At 40.0% G+C, this 26740-nt stretch overlaps 2 protein-coding genes across 4 annotated transcripts in view; one reads left to right on the top strand and one right to left on the bottom strand.

Moving 5' to 3' along the window:
- The window catches only part of ST6GALNAC5 (ST6 N-acetylgalactosaminide alpha-2,6-sialyltransferase 5), a 150314-nt gene that overhangs the window by 105148 nt on the left and 18426 nt on the right, over positions 1–26740 (top strand). The window contains exon 6 of one of the 3 annotated variants that reach the window (XR_012160440.1): positions 3723–3831. The exons of 1 other annotated variant lie outside the window; for it this stretch is intronic. Coding sequence is in view for 1 of the 2 variants with exons in the window: in XM_073357302.1 (XP_073213403.1) it covers positions 3723–3756 (34 nt within the window). In the remaining variant the exon portion in view is untranslated. Of the gene's footprint in view, positions 1–3722; positions 3876–26740 lie in introns of those variants that run through there. One more of the 3 variants, XM_073357302.1, reaches the window with a different exon arrangement.
- PIGK (phosphatidylinositol glycan anchor biosynthesis class K) overlaps positions 11015–26740 on the bottom strand; it is a 128521-nt gene continuing 112795 nt past the window's right edge. The window contains exon 11 of the mRNA XM_073357296.1: positions 11015–12426. Within this exon, the coding sequence (XP_073213397.1) occupies positions 12310–12426 (117 nt within the window). The 3' untranslated portion in view covers positions 11015–12309. The remainder of the gene's footprint in view (positions 12427–26740) is intronic.

The following is a 26740-nucleotide window of genomic DNA, read 5'->3' as shown; positions in this document are numbered from 1 at the left end:
AAAAGTCAAGGGGATATATTTTCCTCACCTCCCACAGTGGTTGCACTCAGGGCTTGGACCCTATCTAATGTGTGTGGATAGCATGTTATGGGAAAGAAATGCCACCTTCTTACATGCAGATACTGAGATAACTGGTATATATGGTTACCAGTATTCAGAGGATTGCTGTATTTTATTTTTCGGGCCCTTACTGTATCTCCTTTATGATCATCCTTCATGTAAAGCAATGCTATGACCTCACCTGGAATCTTCTAATTCCTACTTATTCCATCATAACAGTGATAATGCAGAAAATAGGAGGGGTACATAAATGGGCTACAAAAACACAGGCATGGAAATGCTTCTGTATGATGAGAGAATGCCAAGATCAGGCCTACTTAGTTTAAACCAGTGAAAGCAGAGGGAAGGTAACAATACAAATACAAAATAAGAAATTGTATAGCAAAGATAAATTGGATCCTCCTATTTACCCAGTACAAGAGCATAGGGCTATTCAGTGAAACCTGAAGACAATACAATCTAAACCATAAAGGAAGTACTGTATTACATGTTGCAAATGTAACCTGTGCAACTCCTTACCACAAAAATTACAAACTAACAAGTAATAAGACCTCCTACAGCTACATTAAATAGGATACCAACTCTTCCTACAAGAATAACTAATAATCATTTAGCACTTTGTCAACTTTAGATCTCAAAATGCTTTACAAAGGAAGACAGTATCATTTTCCACATCGTAAAAATGGGGAAACACCAAGAGATGAAATAATTTGCCCAAGCTCACCCAACAGGCCAGAGCTGAGAACAGAAACTGGGTCTTTCAAGTCCCAGTCTAGCTCTCTGCTCACTAGGCAACCGTCTCTCTACAAAGGAAATTCACCTTAATTAACATTAGTACAACACGTTCCACAGGGGTTGGTTATTCCATAATTGTCCACTGCAGAGTTAGGGTCTATGTTTCTGGCCCCTTCTCTGAATCAGCTAGTAGTGGCCACTCTCAAAGACAGGATCCTGGAACAATTCCTATCTTGCTAAGTAGGTCATGCAGGAAAGTTCATGCCTGGAACCCTCATTTAAGGAGAATCGGAGGGTACCTGTGAGCAAGGGATTCCTCATAGAGGCAGGTTATGAGGTAGCTGGGAATTTGGTGCTGCTGTGGCAGTATAGGCAGAAGAACCTGTGCCTCTAATGTAGCTTGGGTGAATGAACCTCTGCTGCTTCCGCAGGGAAGGAGAATGGGGCTAAAGCCCCTTTCTGCAGCAGGGGACAATCTGGCTTTGGTTTTATACTTTTAATTAAAAAATAAAACTGTTTGATGTTGCTACGTGAGTCACTCTTCTTCCCAAGCACCCTGAAATGGTGGCTGTGTACAATAGAACTATCTTCTTTAAAGCCCTGCCTACCCCCAGTGCTATGAGCCTGAGCAAACAGTAAATACATGGCAGTATTATGCCAGTAACCATTTGGTGATAGGAGAAGAAACAGTTGCTATTTTCAAACAGTTTTAGAAAAAGGAAAAAAGATGACATATCAGAGAGGAAATGACTCTTCCCAACAGAATATAAAGCTCAGCTGACTGACCTACCCTTAAAAGTTTTCTGGCATAGTAATGTCAGTTAGGAGTATGAAAAAAATCTCCTCCTCCACACACACACACCTGACACAGCTATGCCAGAAACAGCCCTAGTGTAGACACAGTTATTCCAGCCAAAAAAATCCTTTTGGAAGCATAGTTTATTTAGAGTTCAGGGAACTGGTATAAGCTATATTGGCAAAAAAAAAAAAAAAAAAAACCAGTTTTTTGCTAATGCAAACTGCATCTCCACTAGGCTATATCAACAAACCCTTTCTAGCATAGACAAGTCAGTGTCCCTCAAATACATACATTTAAATATATATATTATATATAATAGTATAGGGAGAGATTGGGTGGAGAGAAATTTAATATATAAATGTACCTGTGTTAAAAAAACAAAACTTGAAAGGCACATGCCAGTTTAACCATTTAGATGCAACAGAAATCCATTTTAGGAAAAAACAAAAAGCAAAAGACTCTAAACTCTAATTTTGAGGAATTTGCAAGTGAAACAGGTGCTATGAAACACTGTTACTTTGGTAGCATATTATTTAGGATATAAAAGTTGTTCATATTTAAGCACAAAGGCTTTCAAAATGTATGACTTACAGTGCACTATTTTTAAAAGTTTGCAGACAAATGCAAACCAGAGCTAATTAGGTGCAAATAGCAGAGGACATTATTTTCTAAGACAAACATCTACCTGTTCTTTTTCACTTTGTCTTTCACCACTGTTAAAAAAACGCTATTATGCTCTTTATTGTATAGCAGTGCTAAAATTATGGTTGAGGAGACACTTTCATTGTATACACTCCTATTTTCTGTAGCTTATAACTTTCTGGAGAAATTACCCTTTCGGGTGAAACTTCTCGTGCCTGTCCTCAAAAGTGAATTCATTTGGAAAGTTCGATAAAATTTGATTAAGTCATAGCTATGTGACATAGGCACAGCTGGAAGCCAACATTCAGAGAAAGTGGGACTTGGTACTGCTGTGGCAGTATAGGGTGTTAGTGTAGAAGACCCTGTGGCTCTGGAGTAGCTTCGGTGAATGAACCTCTTTGCTACCTCGGGAAGAAAGGGGATGTTCCTACTGGCCCCATTCTGCAGCAGAGGATTATCTGGCTCTGGTTTTATACTTTTAATCTAAAAATAAAAAACCAGTGCTATATGCGATGTAAGCATGTTAATTTTACATTAGTGACCATACTCGAAACCCATAGGACACCTGCATTCACCTGAAAGACGGGCTATAGGGTCTCAGTAACAAACGCCTGCCATGCTAGGCAATTCAGTTCAGCCCTTGGAGGAAAACCTTTCATTCCCTACTTCCATGGCAGCGGACTCCATCACAGGGAGGTGAAATGCAATACCAGTTTGAGTCAATCTTTTGGAAGGTTTTGATCATATTCTTTTGGGATCAGGACTGCCAAAACAGCAGGCCTAGCCAGGCTGCCAGCGTGAGAGAATCAGCTTCAGCGATTACTTACGCCCTCCTTTGGCCATGACGCATTCCAACCCCCTCAACCATGTAGGTTAGCAGCCTGTCTCCCCACACTATCAACACATGTTTGAACTTGCTCGCTGCTCTCACCTTTTGGGCTTTTTTTCCCCACAGCTTGTTGGCCTAGTACCATGTCACTCTTCCTTACGGTATTTGAATCCTCAGTCCTAGTGTCACCTACTGGGCCCATAAGCAGGCAATACTGTTTCCAATCCAGCTTTGTTTTATCCCCAGTGGAGCCTTGCTTGAAGAGGCATCAGGGCATGAGATGTGATCTGCTGAGTCCAAATACACAAACCGAGGGAAAACGCTGGTAGCTCATATGCAATTATCCAGCACTGTGGAAATTATCTGGTTCCTCGGCTGTTATCAGGCTACTGCAGTGGGTGAAACAAGACAAAAATCAGTCCAATAGTCCTGGCCGCTCAATTAGCCAGGTTGGAGTTTCTGACCCTAAACATTTCAAGGAGGTGCCATCAAACACCTCATGGCAAACAGGGCTTGGAAAGGGGTCAACAATGATGGTGTTGTTTTATTTGCTGCACTGTCCACCAACCATTAGGAATAAGAGTTTTTCTTACAAGTGTCCTGGCCTGCTTTACCCAATTGCATGCAATTTTGTGATGTCAGCTCTGTTATCTTTAGTTTTAGGCTCCAGACCTGGCTGAAGAGCAAGTGATAAAACGGAGGATGCCAGCTAAGCTTACAGTTTAGCATGACCTGTAGTCTCTGGTCCCAAAGAGCAAAGATCCAGGTAAGGCTGTTTACATAGGGATAAGAGTGGTCTATCAACGTCGCTGCAGTTTGGAGACGGGGCATATGTCCTCCCTGCAGAACAGGTGTCAGCACCACCATTACCATAATCTGATGGTGGTTGGTCTTTAATCCGAGGGGCAGGTCTCTGAACAAAAGTGGGTGGCATTACTGGTGATAGTAGGGATAGCAGTAGCTTTGGTTTACCTATATTCCTTCATCATGTCAGGAAGACAGAGCTTCCTGGTAGGTAATAAGATAACCTGGGAAAATAAGGATTGGCTTGTATGGTGAATTGAACCCTCCTATTTTCATAGCTGCCAGGACTTTCTGCCCCAGGGCTTAGGTAGGTTTGCTTGTTTATCTCTATTTTGCAGCCTTTTCTGCCAATCTGGAGTCACACATTTGTGTAATCATTTGGGCATGCCCAGGAAAACCAAGTACTGCACATACATTCAGGATATCGTTTTTCCTCAGTAAAGGTAAAGCCACGGCCATGAATCAAGGTACACAGACATTTAGGCAGCATACCTGGCTGTGTACATATGGAAAAGCTACCATACCTTTAGTCAAATGATGGCAATACGCTTGAATAAATAATCCTAAAGAAGTGAAAATGTTGAAATAAAGATGCTGATTTTAGAGTGATGATTATTCAGGTTTTTAAAAACGTTTTTACCATTTCTATAGCATCATAATTCATCCTAGGCACTATATAGTAAAACGATACAATACATCAGTACAGTTATATGGTCAAGGATTTACAGACAAGAAGGTCAGCAATGCAATCTTGGCCACACTGTGGGCATGGGTTTACACACATACATTATACATACAATGTGTAATTCTGCTCTGAAAAGTGTCTATTGAAAAGGTTATTTTTATACAACAGTTCTACTCCCTATCTATAGTCATTCATAGCTACATACTTTAGTGACTAAAACAAGATTTTACTGTTTTATACTCCCAAGAGGGAGAAAAAGCTGGATATATTCTGTGTGCATTATCATCAAAATTGTTTATTAAATTCCAAATACAGGGCTAAAATATGCAACCTCAGAGAAATCACTGAGATTGCACAAAGGGATAATTTGGCCTGCAAAACATATATGATGTGACAGACGGAAAGTATTCAGTTTGACTCTTAGATCCCAGGCTGAGTTCACAGGGGTGGAAGTTGGGGGTAGGGGGATTTCACTTGTAAACAGAGCACATTTACTCAGAACCTTACTGAGATGCATTTCTAGAGTCACTTTTCTGAGTGGTACTGTACTTAAGGACAAAAATTATAATCAAATACTTGAAAGAAAAGACTGTCATATGAGGAAGATAGCTGACTTATGGGTGTTCTGAGATTCAGCTTCTTTAACCATGGAATGTTTTTCCGGGAAGGACAACAGTTGAGAAGAGATGGAGTGCACCTGACCAAGAAGAGGAAGAGCATCACCTCAACAACACAGTGAGGAGGGCTTTAAATTAGGTTAAAAGAGGACAGGTGACAAAAGCCCACAGGTAAACATTAACAAAGGCAACCTTAATAGAGGACTAAATTTTTGGGGAGGGGGCATAGAAAAGTACATAGAGTCAGCAAGGAGCATCAAGAGGGCTATCAGTGGGGGAATCTGCTCAAGGTCTTAGATATCTATACACAAATGGAAGGAATATGGGGAATAAAAAAGAACTGGAAGTATTAGTAGATAAGCTAAATTATGACTTAACTGGCATCACAAAGTCTTGGTGGGATAAAACACATGACTAGAAAATTTCTATAGAGGGGTATGGCTTGTTTAGGAAGGACAGGCAGGGAAAAAAGGAGAAGGTGTTGCATTATAAGAATACAGACACATGTTCTACGATCCAGAAAGAGGTGAGAGGCAGATCAGTTGAAAATCTCTGGGTAAAGGTAAAAGGGGAAAAATAGGGTTTTAAAAAGTGGTGAAGGATGCATTTCTAGAACAAATAAGAGAAATATCCAAACACGGGACCTGGTAGTAATGGGGGACTTTCACTACCCATACGTCTGTTGGAAAAGTAATATGGCAAAACACAAAATTTCCAGTAAATCCTTGGAATGCTCTGGGGACAACTTTGTTTCAGAAATGCAGTAACAAGGGACATAGCCACTTTAAACTTGATTCTGACCAACAGGGAGGAATTGGTTGTAAACTTAAAGGTTAAAGGTAAAAATGATCAAGAAATGATAGATTCTAAGGAAAGGAAGGAGAAAGAGCAGCAAAATAAGAACAATGGACTTTGAAAAAAGCAGACTTTAACAATCTCAGAGCACTAGTAAGTCAGGTCCCATGGGAAGAAAATGTAAGGGATAAATTTGTTCAGGACAGCTGGCAGTTTCTCAAAGAGACAACATTAAAGGCACAACAGTAAATTATCCTGATGTGAAAGAAAGATAGGAAGAATAGTAACAGGCTAATCTGGCTCTATCAAGAGCTCTTTAATTACCTGAAAATCAAAAAGGAATTCTACAAAAAGTGGAAACATGGACAAATTGCTAAAGAGACGTACAAAAGTATAGTACAAGAATGTAAGGACAAAATCAGAAAGGCTAAGGCATAAAATGAGTTACATCTAGCAAGGGATGTAAAAAGCAAGAAGAGGTTCCATAAATTAGGAGCAAAGAAAGATGAAGAAAAGTATAGGTCCTCTACTTAGTGGGGAAGGAGAGCTAATAACTTATGACATCAAGAAGGCTGAGGTGTTTAATGCCTGTGCTACTTCAGTCTTCACTAAAAGCGTTAACACTGAACAGATACTCAACTCAATTAATGTTAACAAGAGAGAAGGAACACAAGCCAAAACAGGGAAGGAACAGGTTAAAGATACATTAGATGTATTCAAGTTGGCAGGGCCTGATGAAATCATCCTAAAGTAATTAAGGAACTAACTGAAGCGATCTCAGAACCATTAGCAATTATCTTTGAGAACTCATGGGAGACAGGTGAGATCCCAGAGGACTGGAGAAGGTTAAACATAGTACCTGTCTTTAAAAAGAGGAACAAAGAGGAGCCAGGAAATTATAGACCAGTCAACCAAACTTAAATACCTGGAAAGATGCTGAAACAAATTATTTATCAAATCATAAGCACCTAGACAATAAGAAGGTGAAAAGATATAGGTAGCATGGATTTGTCATGAACAAACCTATAACCTAATTTTCTTCTTTAACAGGTGTATTGGCCCAGTGCAGTGGTCCCCAAACTTGTTCCGCCGCTTGTGCAGGGAAAGCCCCTGCTGGGCTGGGCCGGTTTGTTTACCTGCTGCGTTCACAGGTTTGGCCGATCGTGGCTCCCAGTGGTCGAGGTTCGCTGCTCCAGGCCAATGGGTGCTGCCCCCATTGGCCTGGAGCAGCGAATCGCGGCCACTGGGAGCTGCGATCGGCCGAACCTGCAGATGCAGCAGACAAACCAGCCCGGCCCAGCAGGGGCTTTCCCTGCACAAGCAGTGGAACAAGTTTGGGAACCACTGGCCTACTGGATGAAGGGGGAAGCAGTAGACATGATATATCTTAATCTTAGTAAGGCTTTTGACACCATCCCACATTACCGTCTCATAAGCCAACCAGGGAAATATAGTCTAGACGAAGTTATCATAAGGTGGGTGCACAACTGATTGAAAGTCTATAGTTCTACTGTCAAATTGGTATCTAGTGGGGTCCTGCTGGGGTCAGTCCTGGGTCCAATACTATCTAATATTCTCTATTAATGACTTGGATGATAGAGAATATGCTTGTCAAATTTGCAGATGATTCCAGCCTAGGAGGGGTTGCAAGCACTTTGGAGGACAGGATTAGAATTCAAAATGACTGACAAATTAAAGAATTGGTCTGAAATCAAGAAGATGAAATTCAATAAAGATAAGTGCAGAGTATTATACTTGTGGGGAGGGGGAAATCAAATGCTTAACTACAAAATGGGAATAACTGGCTAGGCGGTAGTACAGCTGAAAAGGATCTGGGGGTTATAGTGGATCACATTGAATATGAGTCAACAATGTGACGCAGCTGCAAAAAAAGACTAGTATCATTCTGGGGTCTATTAACAAGAATGTTATACATAAGACACAGGAGGTAATGGTCTTGCTCTACTTTAGTACTAGTTTACTCTAGGCTTGAAATTAGACAAAGGTTTCTAACTGTTAGAGGAGTAAAGGTCTGGAACAGCTTTCCAAGGGGAGCAGTGGGGGCAAAAAAACTAACCGGTTTCAAGACTGAACATAAGAAGCTTAGGGAGGGGATGATGATGAAACTGCCTACAATGACATGTAGCCCATCTGAGACTCCTAGTAGCAAATATCCCCAACAGTCAGTGATAGGACACTAGATGGGGACAGCTCTGAGTTACTCGAGAGAATTCTTTTCCAGCTGTCTGGCTGGAATGTTCAGGGTCCAACTGATCACCATATTTGGGGTCGGCAAGGAATTTCTCCCCAGGTCAGATTGGCAGAAACCCTGCGCTTTTTTGCCTTCCTCTGCAACATGGGACACAGCTCAATTGCAGGTCTAAACTAGTGTAAAGGGTGGATTTTCTGTAACTTAAAGTCTCTAAATCATGATTTAAGGACTTCAGTAACTCAACCAGAGGTTAGGGGGTCTATTACAGGAGTGGGTGGGTGCGGTTCTGTGGCCTTTGGTGTGCAGGTCAGACTAGATGATTATGATTATTCTCTGATTTTAAATATCTCAACCATAAATGCATTAAGCATTGATTGTTGCATTCCATTCTAATTGTTTTTCTTACTTCAGTTTAATGAGCTGTGAGGGTATGCTTACTGAGTTTTCCCTTCCGTAAATTACGTTTTAATAACCCACCTAACTGCCTCCTTTTCCCCAAGCAGGTTCTCTTTTCAAAAGTACAGCATCACTGATTTCTTCCCTGCCCCTCAAAATTCAGCCCAGCTCTGTTGATTCTCCCGCCTATCATTTCTCTCAGATGAAGACAGTAAAAGGATGGAGGGAAATGAATAAGGCCTAAGAAATCTGAATAAGAAAATTTAATTGCAGTTGAAACAAGTCTGAAAGCTCTATTAATGTCACTTCAGCTGTCTTTTAAAATGTGGCCAAATCTGCCTGTAAAGCTGATTTATCATTTGATAAAAATAATTATTTGAGAGAAAAAAGAAAAAAATTATCAGCAGCTGAATTGAGGAACAATAGGTAGACAGAGGTCTTTTAAGGACAAATTTAATTGACTCAATTTTTTAATGGGGGTCTACAATAGATACTATATTGATAGGCGCATTAGAAATAGCAGGGATAGATTGCACTTTTCATTTTAAATTCTTGTCATTCTCATGCCATTTCATTTTTAGAACAAAAAACCTATTCCTTAAAAGTGTTATAATTATTGTGAGTGAATCTACTGCTTGTGAAAGGTGCTGGACTGAACGCCAGGGAGAAATACGCCTTCTCTTTGGCCACAGAACAGGTACAGCATGGAGTGCAAGCTTCTTACTGCTGTCCTGACACCGTGTCCCACTCTGACTTGAAGAGGACAGTGTTTTCCAAGCTCAGCCATTCACTGGTATCTCATCCACAAAGGGCATGTGCGAGGGGGTGGGGGGGCTGGATGATGTAACGAGAGCAAGCTCCAACCTTAATCTTATTTCTCACAGTCTACCCTGTTGTTAGCCCGTAAGGTTCTTTGTGCAGGGAATCTCTTTGTTTCTAATTTAACATCAAACCACATCGCCAGTGCTCAGAAAAAAAAGTCTCAAGTGCTATGACTAACAGCTAGATTTGAACTAGGGTTCTAGAGGTGAAAAATGCTTTTTCCCAGTACTTTTTCCTCAGGCCATCCACTTTCCCTCAGAAAATCTCTTTATTTTTAAACAGTGCCAAGATAGCGGAGACGCATGTGCAAATATGCAAGGAAAAGTCTACAGCTCTCCTCCCCTCCCCTTGTGCCCGTTACAGGTGCTGAGCACAACATTGTGCTTATGGAGCAGAATGACTCTGTGGGACTAGTGCACTGATGGTGCTAGTCTCTAGCACTATCCAGAAGAACATGGGTGGTGAACCTACGGCCTGGCCCATTGCTTAATTTCATCTGGCCCACAGAGCAGGGTTGGGAGCTCACCCCGTTTCTCCCACCCACCCAACACTCCAGCCAGGGAGCAGGGTCCGGGAGCATGCTCCAGCAACCCCCCACACCCCAACCCCACTCCCCTGCTGGAGTGCCGGGTGGGCAGAGCAGGGCAAGCCCCCAAGCCCCAACCATGTTCCCCGGCAGGAGCACTGGGTCGGAGCAGGTGGCTCCCATTTTTCCAGGGCCCCCCAATTGGCTGGGGCTCCTGGGCACATCGCCTTAGCCCAGTGGCTAAGCTGGCACTGGGAGGAGGGCAGCAGGCAAGCGAGCAGGCAGCCCAGTGGCGGCAGAGGAATGCTCAAAAAAAGGAAGGCCTGCTGCTTGGGGAGCCAGGCCTGTTGTGGGGCGGTGGGATGGGAGCCGTTGCTGCTGGAGAGCGGTGTCCCCTCTCGGAGCTGGATGTGAGCTGGATGCGAGCTCCAGGGGACCCCTGGCCAAAGTGTCTATCGCCCCCTGCAAGGCCGGGTGGAGGGAGGGGGAAGACAGACCCAATTCCTCCTGCTCCACCTTTCCGCCCACCCACCCACCGAGCCAAAGTCAGGGCCTACCCAAGTGTACCGTCCTGGCTACGCCACTGGGCCACCCACCCCGGAGCATGGAGAGGACAGCCCCTCTCATTCCAGTTCTGGGGAGGAGCCCCCGTCGGGGATCCTGCAATCAGCTCTGGGCCCCCAGCAATGTACTGACAAACCAGGGGGAATTCAGAGAAGAGCCACATGACAGCATCAGGGATGGTAGGGCCGATTTATGACGAGAATCATATCACAGCATCTGATCCAAAGACTGGGGTAGTCAACAGCATGGGCTTTGGACCAGACCCTTGCTTTTTACTTGTATGTGGCTCATGACTGATTTTTTCTGTGGATCAATGGCCCCTGATAGAAAAAAGGTTCCCCACTCCTTCAGCAGAAGTATCTTGGCAGACACCAGACCCTTTCTAGAAACAGCACTAAACTTGCACTCACCAGAGCTGGGGGTGGGATTGTGCCTGTAGGACAGTGCACCTCAACACCATCCCTAAAACGAGGCTGTGACGAAATGCCACAATTAAGCCTAAAAATAACAAAGATAAAACATCTAATGTACATGTTCTATGCAATGTGACAATCTTTAATGCTGTATTCTCTCCAACAAAATGATCCAGGCATCTATACGTTAATAATACAAATACAAATAGTTCCTAATGATTTTTAGAGATTTATGTCAGATAGACTATTCCCTTCCTGTATATCTAATCTTTATATTTGACATACAGAGCAGAACCATTTGGTATTCAGGAAAAACATCTTCAGAAATCTCTTCTCTGGCATTTGTTGTTCCTGTATATGAACAGATTTGGTCCTCCTGTCACTTAATATTGCTAAAATTTAAGAACAAAACCCACTTAGCATACATTAACCATTAATTAATAGAACCATTCATAGACCTTGCAACACTGTCTTTTTAAGGCTATGCAATTTGGATGAAAGGGTTTCCAATGCATTAAATACACTGGATCATCTTTGCATAGAGGAAAATTGTCTCTGGTATCAGGGATTTAAAATAATTGTAAATTGTACTATTGTACTCAAGAGTTTCTGAACTGCACTGTTTTAAGTCTTATAAATTCTGTTTTGACATATCTATTGGTTTGTTCTTATTAGATATTTACTGATTTCTAATAGACAAGATTAAATAATGTATTTTTACACATTTTGGCAGCTTTTTCTTCAACTAGATTAAATGAGGTCATTGTTTGGCCATATTTTTGTTTTCAATTCTAATGGCTCATAGAATCCTAAACCCAAAATTGCCCTAGGTAAAAGTACTGATCTAAAGGATTGTATTTAACACACAAAAAATCAATATTTTCTACAATATTTTTGTTTCTGTTGAGCAAGTTTTCAATGTCATGCCTGAAGTCTATAGAGTGACTTAAGTTTTTATTGATAAAATGACATCTTACTTAAATAAGGTTCTGCATATTGTCTAGACCTTTGTTCCAGTGATGGGATAACTTTTAAAAAGATTTACTTAGAGGTGGAAGGGAAAGCATTCTTCCTTTTTACAACTCATAAACAGCCTTAACATTTTAAAGATTCAGCTGAGATCTTCGGTTTTCCTGCTGTCTCTGAAAACACAGGATGAAAAATTGCTCATAAACAGCATTAAAATGTGTTTAAATGAGAAAGTATAAAATTATCTAATAGTATAACCATTAGTTAGGCTTTTTACTGAAAGGAGGACAGATGACACAACATCAAAAGAGCATCTAGATGTGAGGTTTCAGCATTATTTGTCACTACAAACAGACATAATACTCAAATAAAGAACCTTTGATAACACCAATTTTCATCCCATGTTGCAGTCAGTGCAATCATCTTGGTTGCTCAGAAAGCCTAGAAGATGTATTTCATGTGCTTGATTCCATACGTTTTAAAGAAAACCATGATAATCAATGCCCAGAGTCCTAGAATAAAACCTCCTGGAGGATGCCAGTCTTTCTGTTTTGGTTTCTGTAAAATAAAAATGGTATCACTGTTAGTTCTTCGTGCTAAATACTTTTTGGATTTATCAACTGGAAAAAAATCTTTGCGCTAGGGCAAAATATTGACAAAATGCACATCCTTTACAAAGCTGATATCCAGCGCCAAACATCTATCCTTTTAATGAAGTTAAAAGTAACTGGGGTGAAGTGAGCTGACAGCCTGTCACTTCACCTGCATCTGGGAGTGACACTATAGCTATGAGTAAAACACCACTTTTGTTGTACATTATTTGCAGGTGCACATAACTTTCCAGAAGAAAAATCCCTCACACATTTGTTTGGAGTGAAATTTCTCATGATTGGGCTCAAGTGAACTGTGATATTTTATGGGAAAATTTGGTAAAACTTTGTTGGGTATTAAAAATATACATTCTTAAGTGTGAAAGTTAAAAAAAAAAGAGGAGTTTGGTTTTTCATCATCAAAGAAATGATGGTCAGATGTTCCTTCTGTGCTGAGTTATTTAATGAATTAATAGTTATTTAAATATATACATAATTATTAATAGTTAATTGACTATAATACACAGTATGATTGATTTGAACACAGTAGTTTCCCTAAGGATTTGCACCTCAGGAAGCCCAAGACAAGCCCTGTGCTTGTCTGGTCCTCACCAGTACTCCTCCCTTGAACAATCCTTTTATCTGCAGACAAGTGAACTACATCCAGGACAGCCAGGCCCCTTCTCATACAAACCGAATGGTAAGATTCGTATCCCTTCTGCTCTTTGCTCAGCACCATGAAAATTTCAGATCTTATATGGTCTGTGGTGGGAAATGAACTCTGCCAGGTAGAGACCCAGAGCGCCCAAAATCTGTCTAAGATCTGTATAATTCATGCTATGTACATGCAACATTTTGGCTGAGAATTTAAACATGCTGAAATCAGAGACAGCAGAGTTGCAATTCTTATGAGAAGCATAACTCAGTACCTCCTGAACACAGTAGTCATATAACACCATATACAGTAATGCAGAATCCTAGGTGTATGCAACGGGTGGAATTGCTAAAAGAAAAATAAACACATGCTGCTAAACTAGAATTGCTAAAGAAATAGAGCATGTCTAAATAGCGCAAATACTGTACTGAAGTTCTTGCTTAGTTTTTGTTCATTTTCTGAGGAGGGATTTGGCTTCTTGTTGTTAGAAAAGCCATCTGTCTTGCATAGAATATATACATTTTCTACCTAAAGCTTGCACCAGATTCTCCTTCTATACCATGAGCATTCAAAGGTGTTTTACTTTTGTAGCATGAAGTCAAATTAAAACAGTCATCTTACACTCAGGTAACTTATTACAAATACAAAATATTCCACAGTTCCAATTTCTGCATGAAACTGGTTATGGGAAGCTTCCTGTTTCCCACTAAATGCACCAGGTGGCTGGGAACTTTAAAGCCATAGGTGCAGTTTGCAGCGTCTGTTCTTTCAAAACAGCTTTTCAAACAACAACAACAAAAGCCTTTGGATTTCTCTGCCTCCATTTTCTAAAGCTGGATAGATCTGGATAGTTTTTTTTTTTTTTTAAATCAAGAGAAAATTTCTCGTTAAGTATAATATTTGTTATGCATAAACAAAAAATCAAATGGAAACAGGGGGGCCTAGGACACAAACCAGAAAAACAAGCCCATGAAATGTAATTGAATTTATTTGCCCTGCTGAGAGAATCAAGAAACTCAGATTATAATTTACATTAATAATAATAAAGCAGAAGATTTAAGACAAAGTAAATATATATGCCGTTACATTTGCTAAGAAACTATCGTTAACTATAAAACGTATCTGCTGTTGATACCCCTTCATTGGTATTCACTAACACACATCTCCATGTAAATATATCAAGAAAATCAAGTCTAAATGTGCAAAGCTGCCAATGTACCTCAGTTCTGAGAATAACAGCTCCCAAACACTTCTCCACACAAAGGAACTTTCTTGTTTAAATTCTCCTAATTAACCCACAACTTCGTATGCATATTGCATTGCTCATTTCATCAATCTCTTTGTACTATCAATCTTTCTCTTCTTGGAGCCAAGACAAATCCTTACCACAAAGTGGCACCTGACCCTTCTAGACAAATGACTTCAATTTGCAGTCCGTGACACTAAAAGCCTCTCTTCTATTTTGTACAGAACACATAATTTAATTTCTTTAAAGAATTTATATGAATAAATATTTATAAGGTGACCTAGGAGTATGGGTTTATGTTTTGTCATGCCATATACTGAAGCTTTCCCCATGAAATTCCAAGAGAAAATGGAGTCTGGTACAGTAATGCTTTTACATTTGAATTCAAGGACACAAAATAATCTGTTCAAAGCCATGCAGCACAACTTTAAAATGTACTGGATATATTATTGATACAAAGACTAAAGCAACATAAAGGAAAGGGAGTAGTGAAGCTGCATGCTCAGTTATCTTAAACATAAATATATCTTGAGGAACAGGATTACAGATTTAGAGACTAAAAACTATATGTCAGTATTAAACCACTGCTATGTTCAAGTCCAAGAGGTGCCTCTGTTGCACACCTAAAACTGTCAGTAACGCTGCTGAGTACATAATTATATTTAAATGTACCAACATTTTCAATTATGGTGTCACAAACATCCCACAACTACTGAACACAGAAAATGAGAGCACAGAAGATGAAACAGTTTTCTGAAACTCTCAAAACTTGTATGTAAGATTCCAAAAAAAAGTTTATGACTGGCTTAAAACAATATAATTAGTGCTCTACTTTAAAACATTTACCTCCCTAAGATCCTGTTTATTGGGGTGAACTTCCAGCAAGCATGATTCCAGTTTCCTTCCTTAGTGTCCCCCTTGCCAGTTCTGACACCACAGAGCTTTACCTGTGTCCCTGTTCCCATTCCCCCCCTTAGCAAAACATGATTCCAATTTCCCCACCCCCACTTCCTGATTGACTGTAGACTATATAGTAAAACTTGAGTTCTGCTTAGCTATACCTTAACCAATCATTTTCCTGAAATTTAACAAACCAATCCTAACATACTGTAACATGATTATTTCACCAATTATATCCCACCACCTTAATTAGTTTCCACCCAGCAAAATTAATTATACAGCAGACAGAAACAATCACAGAACCAGACAGAGATTATACAGACAAACAATAGCAAAGTGGGATCTATAATGACAAAACAATACAGAAGTGAGGATTTCACAACTACATCTATAAAGACATAAGGGTTTCCCAGCTGTGTCTATTGATAAGTGAGTTCTTACTGAACAGAAAACTATCTAACTAAACTTCCTTTTACATCCTCTAGGCTCTTCCCTTTCTCTGGAGGTGATAGATCAGATCACCTTTCTAACAGCCCCAGGTTGCCTTATTTCAGTGTGACTGGTTTGGAATGTGAGGATGTGACCATACGCTTCCCAGCTTATGGCTGCCTCTGCTGCTTAGCCAGAGATCTTAGCCTAAGAACAGGGCCTCAGACTGTCACAGTAAGAGAAGGCTCTTACACCAGCGACAGTGATTTTGATTCTTTCTTTTATACCTCTATAACTAGCTAAGTAATAAGAATACACCTAAATTCTTAGAGTATAGGCCTTTACAGACAGGCCTGAATATCTATATCCTAACACAGGTTTCAGAGTAACAGCCGTGTTAGTCTGTATTCGCAAAAAGAAAAGAAGTACTTGTGGCACCTTAGAGACTAACCAATTTATTTGAGCATGAGCTTTCGTGAGCTACAGCTCACTTCATCGGATGCATACCGTGGAAACTGCAGCAGGCTTTATAGATATACAGAGAATATGAAACAATACCTCCTCCCACCCCACTGTCCTGCTGGTAATAGCTTATCTAAAGTGATCATCAGGTGGGCCATTTCCAGCACAAATCCAGGTTTTCTCACCCTCCACCCCCCCACACAAATTCACTCTCCTGCTGGTGATAGCCCATCCAGAGTTGTCACTTTGGATGGGCTATCACCAGCAGGAGAGTGAATTTGTGTGTGGGGGGGTGGAGGGTGAGAAAACCTGGATTTGTGCTGGAAATGGCCCACCAGATGATCACTTTAGATAAGCTATTACCAGCAGGACAGTGGGGTGGGAGGAGGTATTGTTTCATATTCTCTGTATATCTATAAAGCCTGCTGCAGTTTCCACGGTATGCATCCGATGAAGTGAGCTGTAGCTCACGAAAGCTCATGCTCAAATAAATTGGTTAGTCTCTAAGGTGCCACAAGTACTCCTTTTCTTTATATCCTAACACAGGATCCCACTATGCTAGGTGCTGTACAAACAAAAACAGAAAGACAGTCCTTGCCCCAAGGAGCTTACAATCCCAATATAAGACAAGATACAACAGATGGATACAGGCAGACGGATGGAGGAGTGCAAGGAAACAATACTGGGATGATTTTTAAAATAAATTTAAATTTTGGTTTAATGTAATCAGGTACTTAGATGATGTTTTAGCATTTTAAATACAGTAATAATGATTTATTTAAAACCTCTTCTATTGCTTGATTTCCATTGCCCAAACATTATCAGGTGTGTATTTTAAATCACTTTGACTTTAAAATTATTTTCTTTGTACTAAAGTTTTAAAAGTTAAAAAGGCAACCACAAAAAAAAAACAAAAAAAAACCCCACCACCACCATGACAACACACACAAAATTCAAAGAGAAACAATGAAAAAAACCCATATAGGCAAATGTTAGTCAAATCAAGTTCTGTTATAAGCACTTGCTTTATCCACTAATGCTTATTCATGAAACAAAACACATTATTATTCAGAGAAAGTGAGCATGCTCGTCAACTTGATGTATTTACATGGAGCCATATTTCACAGTCTATGTAAAAACACACAATGAGATAGCTTAAAAATTGCCTAAACATTCTTATAAGTAATCTTCATATGTACGGAAAGTACTAAGACAGAGACTAACAGGGCATAGCTTATAGACAAGAGGGTTGGCTTGGTTTTTTAAACACAGAACGTCAAGAATTTCAGAGGTGTAGGTAAGCAAAACAATTTTCAGATGTCAGTGATTAGAATAATTATTTGAATTTTACAGTAACTAACATTTTGGTCTAAGCATTTCTGTTTCTTTTCTGTCACAAACGCTGCTGTTTTTTCAGTGAAGTGGGAAGGTGGTTTTAGAAGATGTTTTCAGAATGCAAATAGGTGCACCGAGAGAAGGGGGCAAATTATAAAGTGCCCCACAGCTAGGGGCCAAATTTTAAATCTTTAAATCAAAACTGGATTTACGTTCTAGCTCAACCAGTAGTACTGAGCTTGCTGCAAGGATTACTGGGTGAAATTCTTTGGTCAGGCTAGAATATTGTAATGGTCCTTTCTGACCTTAAGAATATACTAAATCAAAGGGACTGCTTCAGGAGCAAAAGTTTCATATACCCATTTGTACCCACATAATGGGGGCATGTGTTTGTGTAATACCCCTACTTATGTGCAAACGTACCTTTTTTTGAGTACACAAATGCATACACAAATTGTGTGGAAACACATTAAGAGATCTCTCTGAGAAATCTGGCCCTGTATAGATATTAGTAAGAGGGCTGATTAGAAAGTAATTGCCAACACATAAATCTTGCCTCCTGAATTCTTTAAAAATCCAGTATTTTGCATTTATGCACAGTTGCACACCGACTGACATGGATCCTAACGTGCAGTCCTTATTCAAGCAAAGCTCCTTCTAAACCCAACCACTTCTTGCTCCTTGTAAAAGCCTGGATGAACAAAATATTAGGATGCTGTGATCTCTTCACTTGCAATTAATTAAATATAATTATAAATTATGTAGACGAGTGTGCGTGCATGCACTTAAAAGTTTCGGAGCCCGACCCTGCATATATTTAACCTTGGTGTAATACTTACTAATAAGGGTAGTTTTATCACTTTCAGTGGGACTATTCACAATAGTGGTAAATATCTGGAGGATCAGGCCCATAATTCTTTTAGTTCAGACTACTTCTCTATCTAGCAATTTCACCTGAGTAGTACCCACATAAGAACTTTACTAAGAGTGGCTTGTATAATTGATGTACTTAAGATTTTTGATTTACACTACATATAACCCCATTATAAATGCCCTCTTTATTCCTACAACAATAGCTGTAACACAAAGGTGAAATGCACACATAAAATGTGTCATGTGTCATGAACAAATACATTTAGTAGCTTAAGGGCTAGTCATTATCAAATTGCTAGAGAGTCCGAATTAAAAAGGTAGGTAGCTAAGCAACAGTGAGCTTCCTACTGTGAATATTTTCTGTCATACTCTTTATAGTTCTGATAGAATCATTATTCTATGGAACTTCAAAACAGTTAATAGAGAGCTGCTCCAAGTATTGTAATTAAGGAGAGAATAAAACAGTGGATGGGTCTGTAGGGATCCTAATGGAAAGCATCCAAGATTTTCATGAGAACTTTTCATAAAACATACAGTACATATTATTGCAGTTAAAATGCATTTTATGGAAAAGAATGATAAAGAAAACGGACTGAAGCTACAGTAGCAATTAGGTTAGAAAATGGTTTCAGAATAAAAGTTCAAATTTAAAAGTGTGCATCTATATTTCACATGCAAAAAAAAAAAGTCATTTTAAGGTGTCATTAAGGTCCCAATCCTTTAGTCTTTACCCAGGCAAAACTCCCCACTGATTTCAACATGAAGGCTGCATGAAAAAGAACAACTATTAGGCCAGAAAACTGAGTTAAACTCATGTGTCCACATTTTGATGGCGATTGTAGGCACTGCAATTCACAGAAATGTAACTACTGTATTTGGTTAGGAACTCAAGAATTCCCATACTGGATCAGAGCAGTAGCCTATTCCCAACAGTGATTTGTGACATATGCTTCAAAGGAAGGGAGCAAACCTCAAAAGTGACCTCACTTATGCAATAACATGCTTACAGGGAAAGTTTCTTCCCAGTCCTAGCCAACTGGACTAGATTCACAAAGGGGATTTAGGCATTGCAATAACTAACTCCTAGGTGCCCTATCACCTAGCAGAACTCATAACCCGGAATTAGGCTTGCAGACTCCCTAACGCTTGGGGAGAGTTAGATGCCTTAGAATGGGATTCACAAAAGCCATGCAGGGAGCTGCCTAAGTTAGGAAGTAGGAAATGCTGAGGAGAGAATCATGGCTTGTAACCCACCCTTTAAAGGCAAGTACGGACAGCTTCAACAGCGGAGACTGAGGGAGACCTACCTCAGAATACCCCACAGCTCACTCGCTAGGGCACTCTTCAACTTCAGATCTCTGCTCCAGATCGGGGGGGGGGAGAACTGCAGGTGTGTGCTCTACCACTGGGTTAATGGGGGGGGGGGGGAGAAAGAGGGGGGACCACCACTTAACCATCCTCCCACCTACGAGATCAGGCTCCAAAGGCAAGATAGGTAGGGGAATGTCTAATTTGGGAATTCTACTGGGGCACAGGCATGATTCAGACACTGAGCTGCTGGGTGATGTCTGAACTGAGGAGATTGTGTACATGCCCAGTTGCCGAAATTCAGGCACCTACAGGGTTAGGTGAGAACTGAGCACTGGCGCCTCAATGTTGAACTTGTCATCTGAAGTGGCAGTTAGGTGCTTAAGTCCCTCTGTGAATCTAGCCCATGGTGTTTGCTTATGTCACAAAACCTAAGGGCTGAATATCCATATCTACTATTACAGAAACAAAATAGCATTGTGTTCCAAGGGTCCATTACATGACAGACATGCCACCTCTGTGGAATTCCCAGCCTCTGATAGCTTAGGGGGTCAGCGATCAGATGAGAGAATTGAAGCAAGCTTCCTGTTTGGTACTGTAGAACTGTGTTACTACATCACTGAGATGAGCTTTATGTAATATTTTTGGTGCATTTATTTGTTTTCTTCCCAGTAATTTTCCTTTCTGAAATTTTCCTCTTTGTTATCTTCTCCTCTCCTTCACTGATGGACTCCTTTTCTTCTTTGCCATTCTTATATTTTGTAATCCGCACTAAAGAGCTGAAATTTCAAATTTCATTCTCAAGTCAGAAACAAAACACTTCCATGCTTCAGAAGAGATCTTTAAAATACAAGGCTTCCTCAGATCAGAGAGTGAAAACGAAATGTCCCATGCCCTCAGAAAAAAATGACACCATCCAACAAGAGAAACAAAAAATTAAACACTTGCATTGGAAAAGCCAATCAGAATTCACTACACAGGGCTCCATGTAAACAGCATGCATATTACATATTTTTAAGGACATTCTAATAGCAATTCAGATTTAGTTGCAATTTTACATTGCAAATCAGGTAATCATTATAATTCTGAAAAGAAGGCACAGAATTCACTCTCAAAATGAAATATACACATCATATATAATCATACCATAATATACATGCCCAATGCATCTAGTGAAAGTATGAAGTTCTCATTTGTCAGTTATATTCTTGATTTTGGGGGCTAAGAAAAATAATAATTCCAGCCATCTAGTAATAACTTAATCCTCTTTGGTTCCCACAGTAAGATTAAAGTCGTAATGGAATTCCAACATAAAGGATTCCTGTTAATCTGTAAAACAATGTAGAGCATTTTCATCTTATCCCCCAGTTTTTAACTTATTAACAATAATGTCATGATTACTGATGCCCCACATTTTGAGTAAAATAATTATGAAAGAACAACGAAAACTCAGACAACAAAATGCTAGCTACACTTAACAAATATAAGGAGTACTTGTGGCACCTTAGAGACTAACCAATTTATTTGAGCATAAGCTTTCATGAGCTACAGCTCACTTCATCGGATGCATACTGTGGAAACTGCAGAAGACATTATATACACAGAGACCATGAAACAATACCTCCTTCCACCCCACTCTCCTGCTGGTAATAGCTTATCTAAAGTGATCACTCTCCTTACAATGTGTATGATAATCAAGGTGGGCCATTTCCAGCACAAATCCAGGTTTTCTCAGTAAAGAGAGCGGTCACTTTGGATGGGCTATTACCAGCAGGAGAGTGAGTTTCTGTATTTTAATCAAATACACCTTGTTTTTCATCAAACCATGGTCACAGTTTTCAGACATGGGTGACTGAAAAATGCCTGTATTCTGATATATACGCATATAAGTGAGATTTATATATCTATTATACGTGTCCAGTTAAATGGAGGATTTGAACAGCTTATTTAAAATGCTTGTATTTTAACATCCTGCTCATAGTTATTTTGCTTGAGACAAATCTTCACATTTTCTCCCCACTGTAATTCTAATGAACGAAAAGAAAATCCACATCAGGGACAAAACCAAGGACCTTAGGCAGCAAGAGCACAGGCCTCTGACACTTGAGCTAAAGGACTAAGGCCACATCTACACTAGCGAGCTTACAGTGGCACAGCTGTACCAGTGTGGTTTGTAACCTCTCACTTAAATGAGCTTCTGTACCAGATGACTGGAAGATAGCTAATGTGATGCCAATTTTTTAAAAAAGGCTCCAGAGGTGATCCTGGCAATTACAGGCCAATAACCCTAACTTCAGTACCAGACAAATTGGTTGAAACTATAATAAAGAACAGAATTATCAGACACATAGATTAACACAATTTGTTGGGGAAGAGTCAACATGGCTTTTGTAAAGCGAAATCATGCCTCACCAATCTATTATAATTATGTGAGGATGTCAAACAAACATATGGACAAGGGCAATCCAATATAGTGTACTTGGACTTCCAGAAAGCCTTTAATAAGGTCCATTCACCAAGGCTCTTAAGCAAACTAAGCAGTCATGGAATAAGAGGGAAGATCCTATCATGGATCAGTAACTGGTTAAAAGACAGGAAACAAAGGGTAGGAATATATGCTTAGTTTTCAGCATGGAGAGAGGTCAACAGAGAGGGATCTGTTCTGGAACCAGTGCTGTTCAACATAGTCATAAATGATCTATAAAAGGGGGTGAACAGTGAGGTAGCAAAGTTTACAGATCATACCACTCAAGATATTTAAGCCCAAAGCAGATTGCAAAGAGTTACAAAGTGATCTCACAAAACCGGACGACTGGACAACAAAATGGCAGATGAAATTCAGTGTTGCTAAATGCAAAGTAGTAATGCACATTGAAAAACAATCACATTTAAAATCACGGGATCTACCATTCGAGAGAGATCTTGGAGTCACTGTGGATAGTTCTCCAAAAACATCCACTCAATGTGCAGCAGCAGTCAAAAAAGCTAACAGAATGTTCGGAACCATGAGGATAGAGATAGATAGTAAGACCGAAAATATCATCATCCCACTGTATAAATCCACAGTATGCTCATACATTGAATATTGTGTGCAGCTCTGGTCATCCCATCTCAAAAAACATATATTAGAATTGGAAAAAGTAAAGCAACAAAAATGATTATGGGTAAGGAACAGCTTCCATATGAACAGAGATTAAAAAGACTGGGACTATTCATCTGGGAAAAGAGATGACTAAGGGGAGATATGCTAGAGGTCTATATAATCATCAATGATGTGGAGAAAGTGAATAAGGAAGCGTTATTTACTCCTTCACATAACACAAGAAACTGGTCACCCAATGAAATTAATAGGTAGCCACTTTCAAACAAATACAAAAAGTATGACTTCACACAACCCACAGCCAACCTGTGGAACTCTCTGCCAGGGAACGTTGTGAAGGCCCAAACTATAACTGGATTTTAAAAAAGAATTAGAGAAGTTCATGGAGGATAGGTCCATCAATGGCTATTAGCCATGATGGTCACGGATGCAACCCCATACTTGGGTGTCCCTAGCCCTCTGACTGTCCAAGGACAAGGAAGAATTTGTGCCTTGGGGAAGTTTTTAACCTAAACTGGTAGAATTAAGCATAGGGGGTCTTTCATGCGGGTCCCCACGTCTGTACCCCAGCGTTCAGAGTAGGGAGGGAACCCTGACAGCATATTTGGCATAGAAAGCACAGGGGGCTGTCAACATAAAGGAAGCTTTTGCTTTGGAAAGAAGAAGAACATAGAGATTGGAGTGGCAAGAGCAATGCAGACTGAAGAAAAGACTCTCCTGCAGTCCCCCAGAACCCTGAGCTATGTGATTTTTGCATTCACTCACTCAACTTAGTGCATGCAAGTCTGGCAAAAAAAATCCAGCTGCTTTCTGAAATCACTCAGTTTAGGAACTCTACACATCATTCACAACTCCATATATTGATCTGTGACTATATACAGTGATGGTCAATCCCTGTCTCTTCAACAGCACAGATTCCATATTCACCCCAAGGACAACAGCAGACACAACCCAAGAGGGTAGCTCTAGCACAAAAACAGCCCTCAAAAAACAACTGCCACCCTTCATGACCAGTTTTCTTGAGGATGCAGGAAATATTTCTCTTTTTCAAAGTATTCAGAATAGAACACCAAGCCCTTCAGAGTAAAATGCACCAAAGATCTCCAACAAGATAAAGGTAGGTATTCTACAGGACCAAGGAATATGATCAAGGAGGAACAAAGTTATAGCCTTTTAAAAGGAACAGAGAGACAAGAAAAGACAACATGTCACAAACTAACAATCTATATCCATTTTTAAATACAAAGGGATAAACAACCATTTATGTTTATTATACTTGTTTTTATTATACTTAACCATAAAGTAACCAACATAAAAACATTACAATATTATCATCATCTAGACTGATAGGATATACTGTACACCATAATATAAATTCATTTCATCTTACCAATCATATGTACACATACACACTCTCACTCTAAGGACCAGGTCAGAATGAGGGTGCAACTACATCCCCTCCAGTGTTAGACTGGGGATACTGTAACCCAGGAATATAGAGACGTTTGGAACTGCAACAACTATATTAGTTCCTCAGCTTGAAAAGCACAACCGCGTAGCAGGTCAGGATTTAGAAGCAGTGGCAGAGTTCTCTGTGTGCAATGCCTGTCTACACTACGTCTGCTCCAGACTCAATACTATTAGTCCCCTTACACATATGAGCAGCAAACTGACTAAAAATTAGTTTTATGAATACTACAAAATAAGATAATTTGTATTAAACAAAAAAATGGAGCTTGCTCTGCTCCAGCACAACAGCTCACTCCTCCAAAGCCTCCACTCATTCTCAGGCACCATTTTAAACCCCACTTTTATTAATTTAAACAAAAGTACTTCTCATCCCACTTGCATGTCCATGTTAAACTCTAGCAGTTAATAAACAGCCACTTCCTCCAGCCACTCCCATATCACCCATATTCACAAGCCCATTTTTTTCTTTGTATGTGCGTGCACTCCGCTGGTACTGGGAGCACTCTCTGCATGAACCTCCTGAAAGGCACTGCCACTAACAAAATGACATCGTAGAGCCAATGGACTTGAACTGCTCCCGGGGCACTGAAATGTGGATTACAGTTACTGAGGTGGAATGGGCCTACCCCACCACCACCAGTACGGTTGGGCTAGGTGAAAGTGACACCCAGCAAAGAGAAATCTAGCCAACAGAGCAGAAACTGATTCCACAAAGAAACCACATGCAGAAATAATTTTCACAGGGAACAATAAAATGTGATGCTGCCCTGCCTGTTCGACAACACAAACACAATGGTTCCATTACTGGAGTCTTTATTCATTTACTCTTTCCGTTCACTCTGAAAATGGAAATGATTTGATCGAATTCCAGCCTTTCTGAATTATTAAGGAAAACAAATTCTAGACATGGCACTGGTGAGCAGCCTGCCAATACCTCTATCTCCAGCTATTCATCAGTTCTGTCAAGAGGGGCTTGTGCATTACACTGCCACAATCCCCACAAGGTGCTACTGAAGGGTAAACAAAATATAATTAACTTAACACAAAACCCACCAATATAACTCTCATCAAAATTACATGACAATTAAAGGAAATAAATGTGTAAATATATTTGGAGCTAGGAGTGTCTATACCTGAGAGTGTCTAAAAAGAGAATTGCCATCACAACAGTGCTCAATATACCAAGATTAAATTGATGAGATTTACATCAAAACATGGTCACAGTAACAGCAGCATTACTTTATCAATGTGGGCTTACAGGTAACAATTTCTGTTGTTTCTGTTTGTACTCAGAAGAAGAAATGCTGTGCACAGCACATTAAATTAGCAAAGCCAGAATTGTTAATTTTACTGTTCACTGAAATCCTATTTAAGTACATTTTGCCTATCACAGAAGCTGCCATACAGACAATTAGAATAAAGTCAAATGCATGTTTAATAAATGCCAAAGTTATTTATTACATAAAGTAATGAAAATGTGCAAGAACACTAAATTATAGTCAGAAAACTGAAACTACATCTTATTTCTTGGACAGTCTTCTGCACATTGCTTGAATAATCACGTTTTATTAACAAAGGCCCCACTCCTGCATGTGTGTAACAAGTGCCACCTTTGTGAAATCAGTGGGGCCAATCACATGTCTGAAGGTAAGCAAGTGCATAAGCTTGCAGGACTGGGTCCTAAGGCCCCATGTGAGTAGTAATATTTATGAAATAAAGTTAGTAATAAAGACTACTGATGTTTTGTGCATGTACATCACACTTCATCTGAGGATCTCAAGTACTTCACAAAGCTGCTCATTTTTTTGAATTCTGTGAATACATTTAAATAAATGTGACACTGCATACCGCTGCTAATAAGAGAACTAAGCCTATGGGGAAGAGGTCAACAACAAATATGACCCTTAACGCCACGCCCACCAGAAAACGCATGGGACAGTGCTCTGGAGAATAGCTGGGCAACTCTCATTCACAGCTATTTGGGAAAAGAAAGGGTGCAGTGACAAGAACATGGCCAGCTCTCCACAGGTGCATAATGGGGAGAGAAGTAAAAGCAGTTCTGGGCCATGGCTTGCCACAAAAGTCAATAAAAGCCCAGGGAGTGCATGCTGGAATGGGAGCTCTGCCACTTTTGCAGGTTACAGTTTGTGTACACCACTGCAACAAATCTTTGCCCTTCAAACAGAATATAATTTCCAAGTGTAAACAAGACCACAGAGGAACTCTGGCTTAGCCAGTAAGAACTTCAGCAATTCCCACTGTTGCTTGGCCACTTCTCACCTTGCTCCGAGCAGTGACTTATAGCTAAAATCTGGCCTTCTGGCTCTCAGGGAGGGAAAGGTTGCAGTTTACATGGATATACAATTCCCAAATCCTGTCTGCCAATAAAAATAATTTAAAACATTGTACATTTTAGTATTTAATACTACAAACAGCATTCAAAGTCAAATGCTTGTCCCACTGAAAGTAATGGGAAAGGGTTTGATCCAGCACAGTTAACTGGA

This window comes from Lepidochelys kempii, chromosome 8 (assembly GCF_965140265.1).
Source record: "Lepidochelys kempii isolate rLepKem1 chromosome 8, rLepKem1.hap2, whole genome shotgun sequence".
NCBI classification, from domain to species: Eukaryota; Metazoa; Chordata; order Testudines; family Cheloniidae; genus Lepidochelys; species Lepidochelys kempii.
The sequence above is the reverse complement of the archived record's forward strand: the minus strand, read 5'-3'. Positions and strand labels throughout refer to the sequence as shown.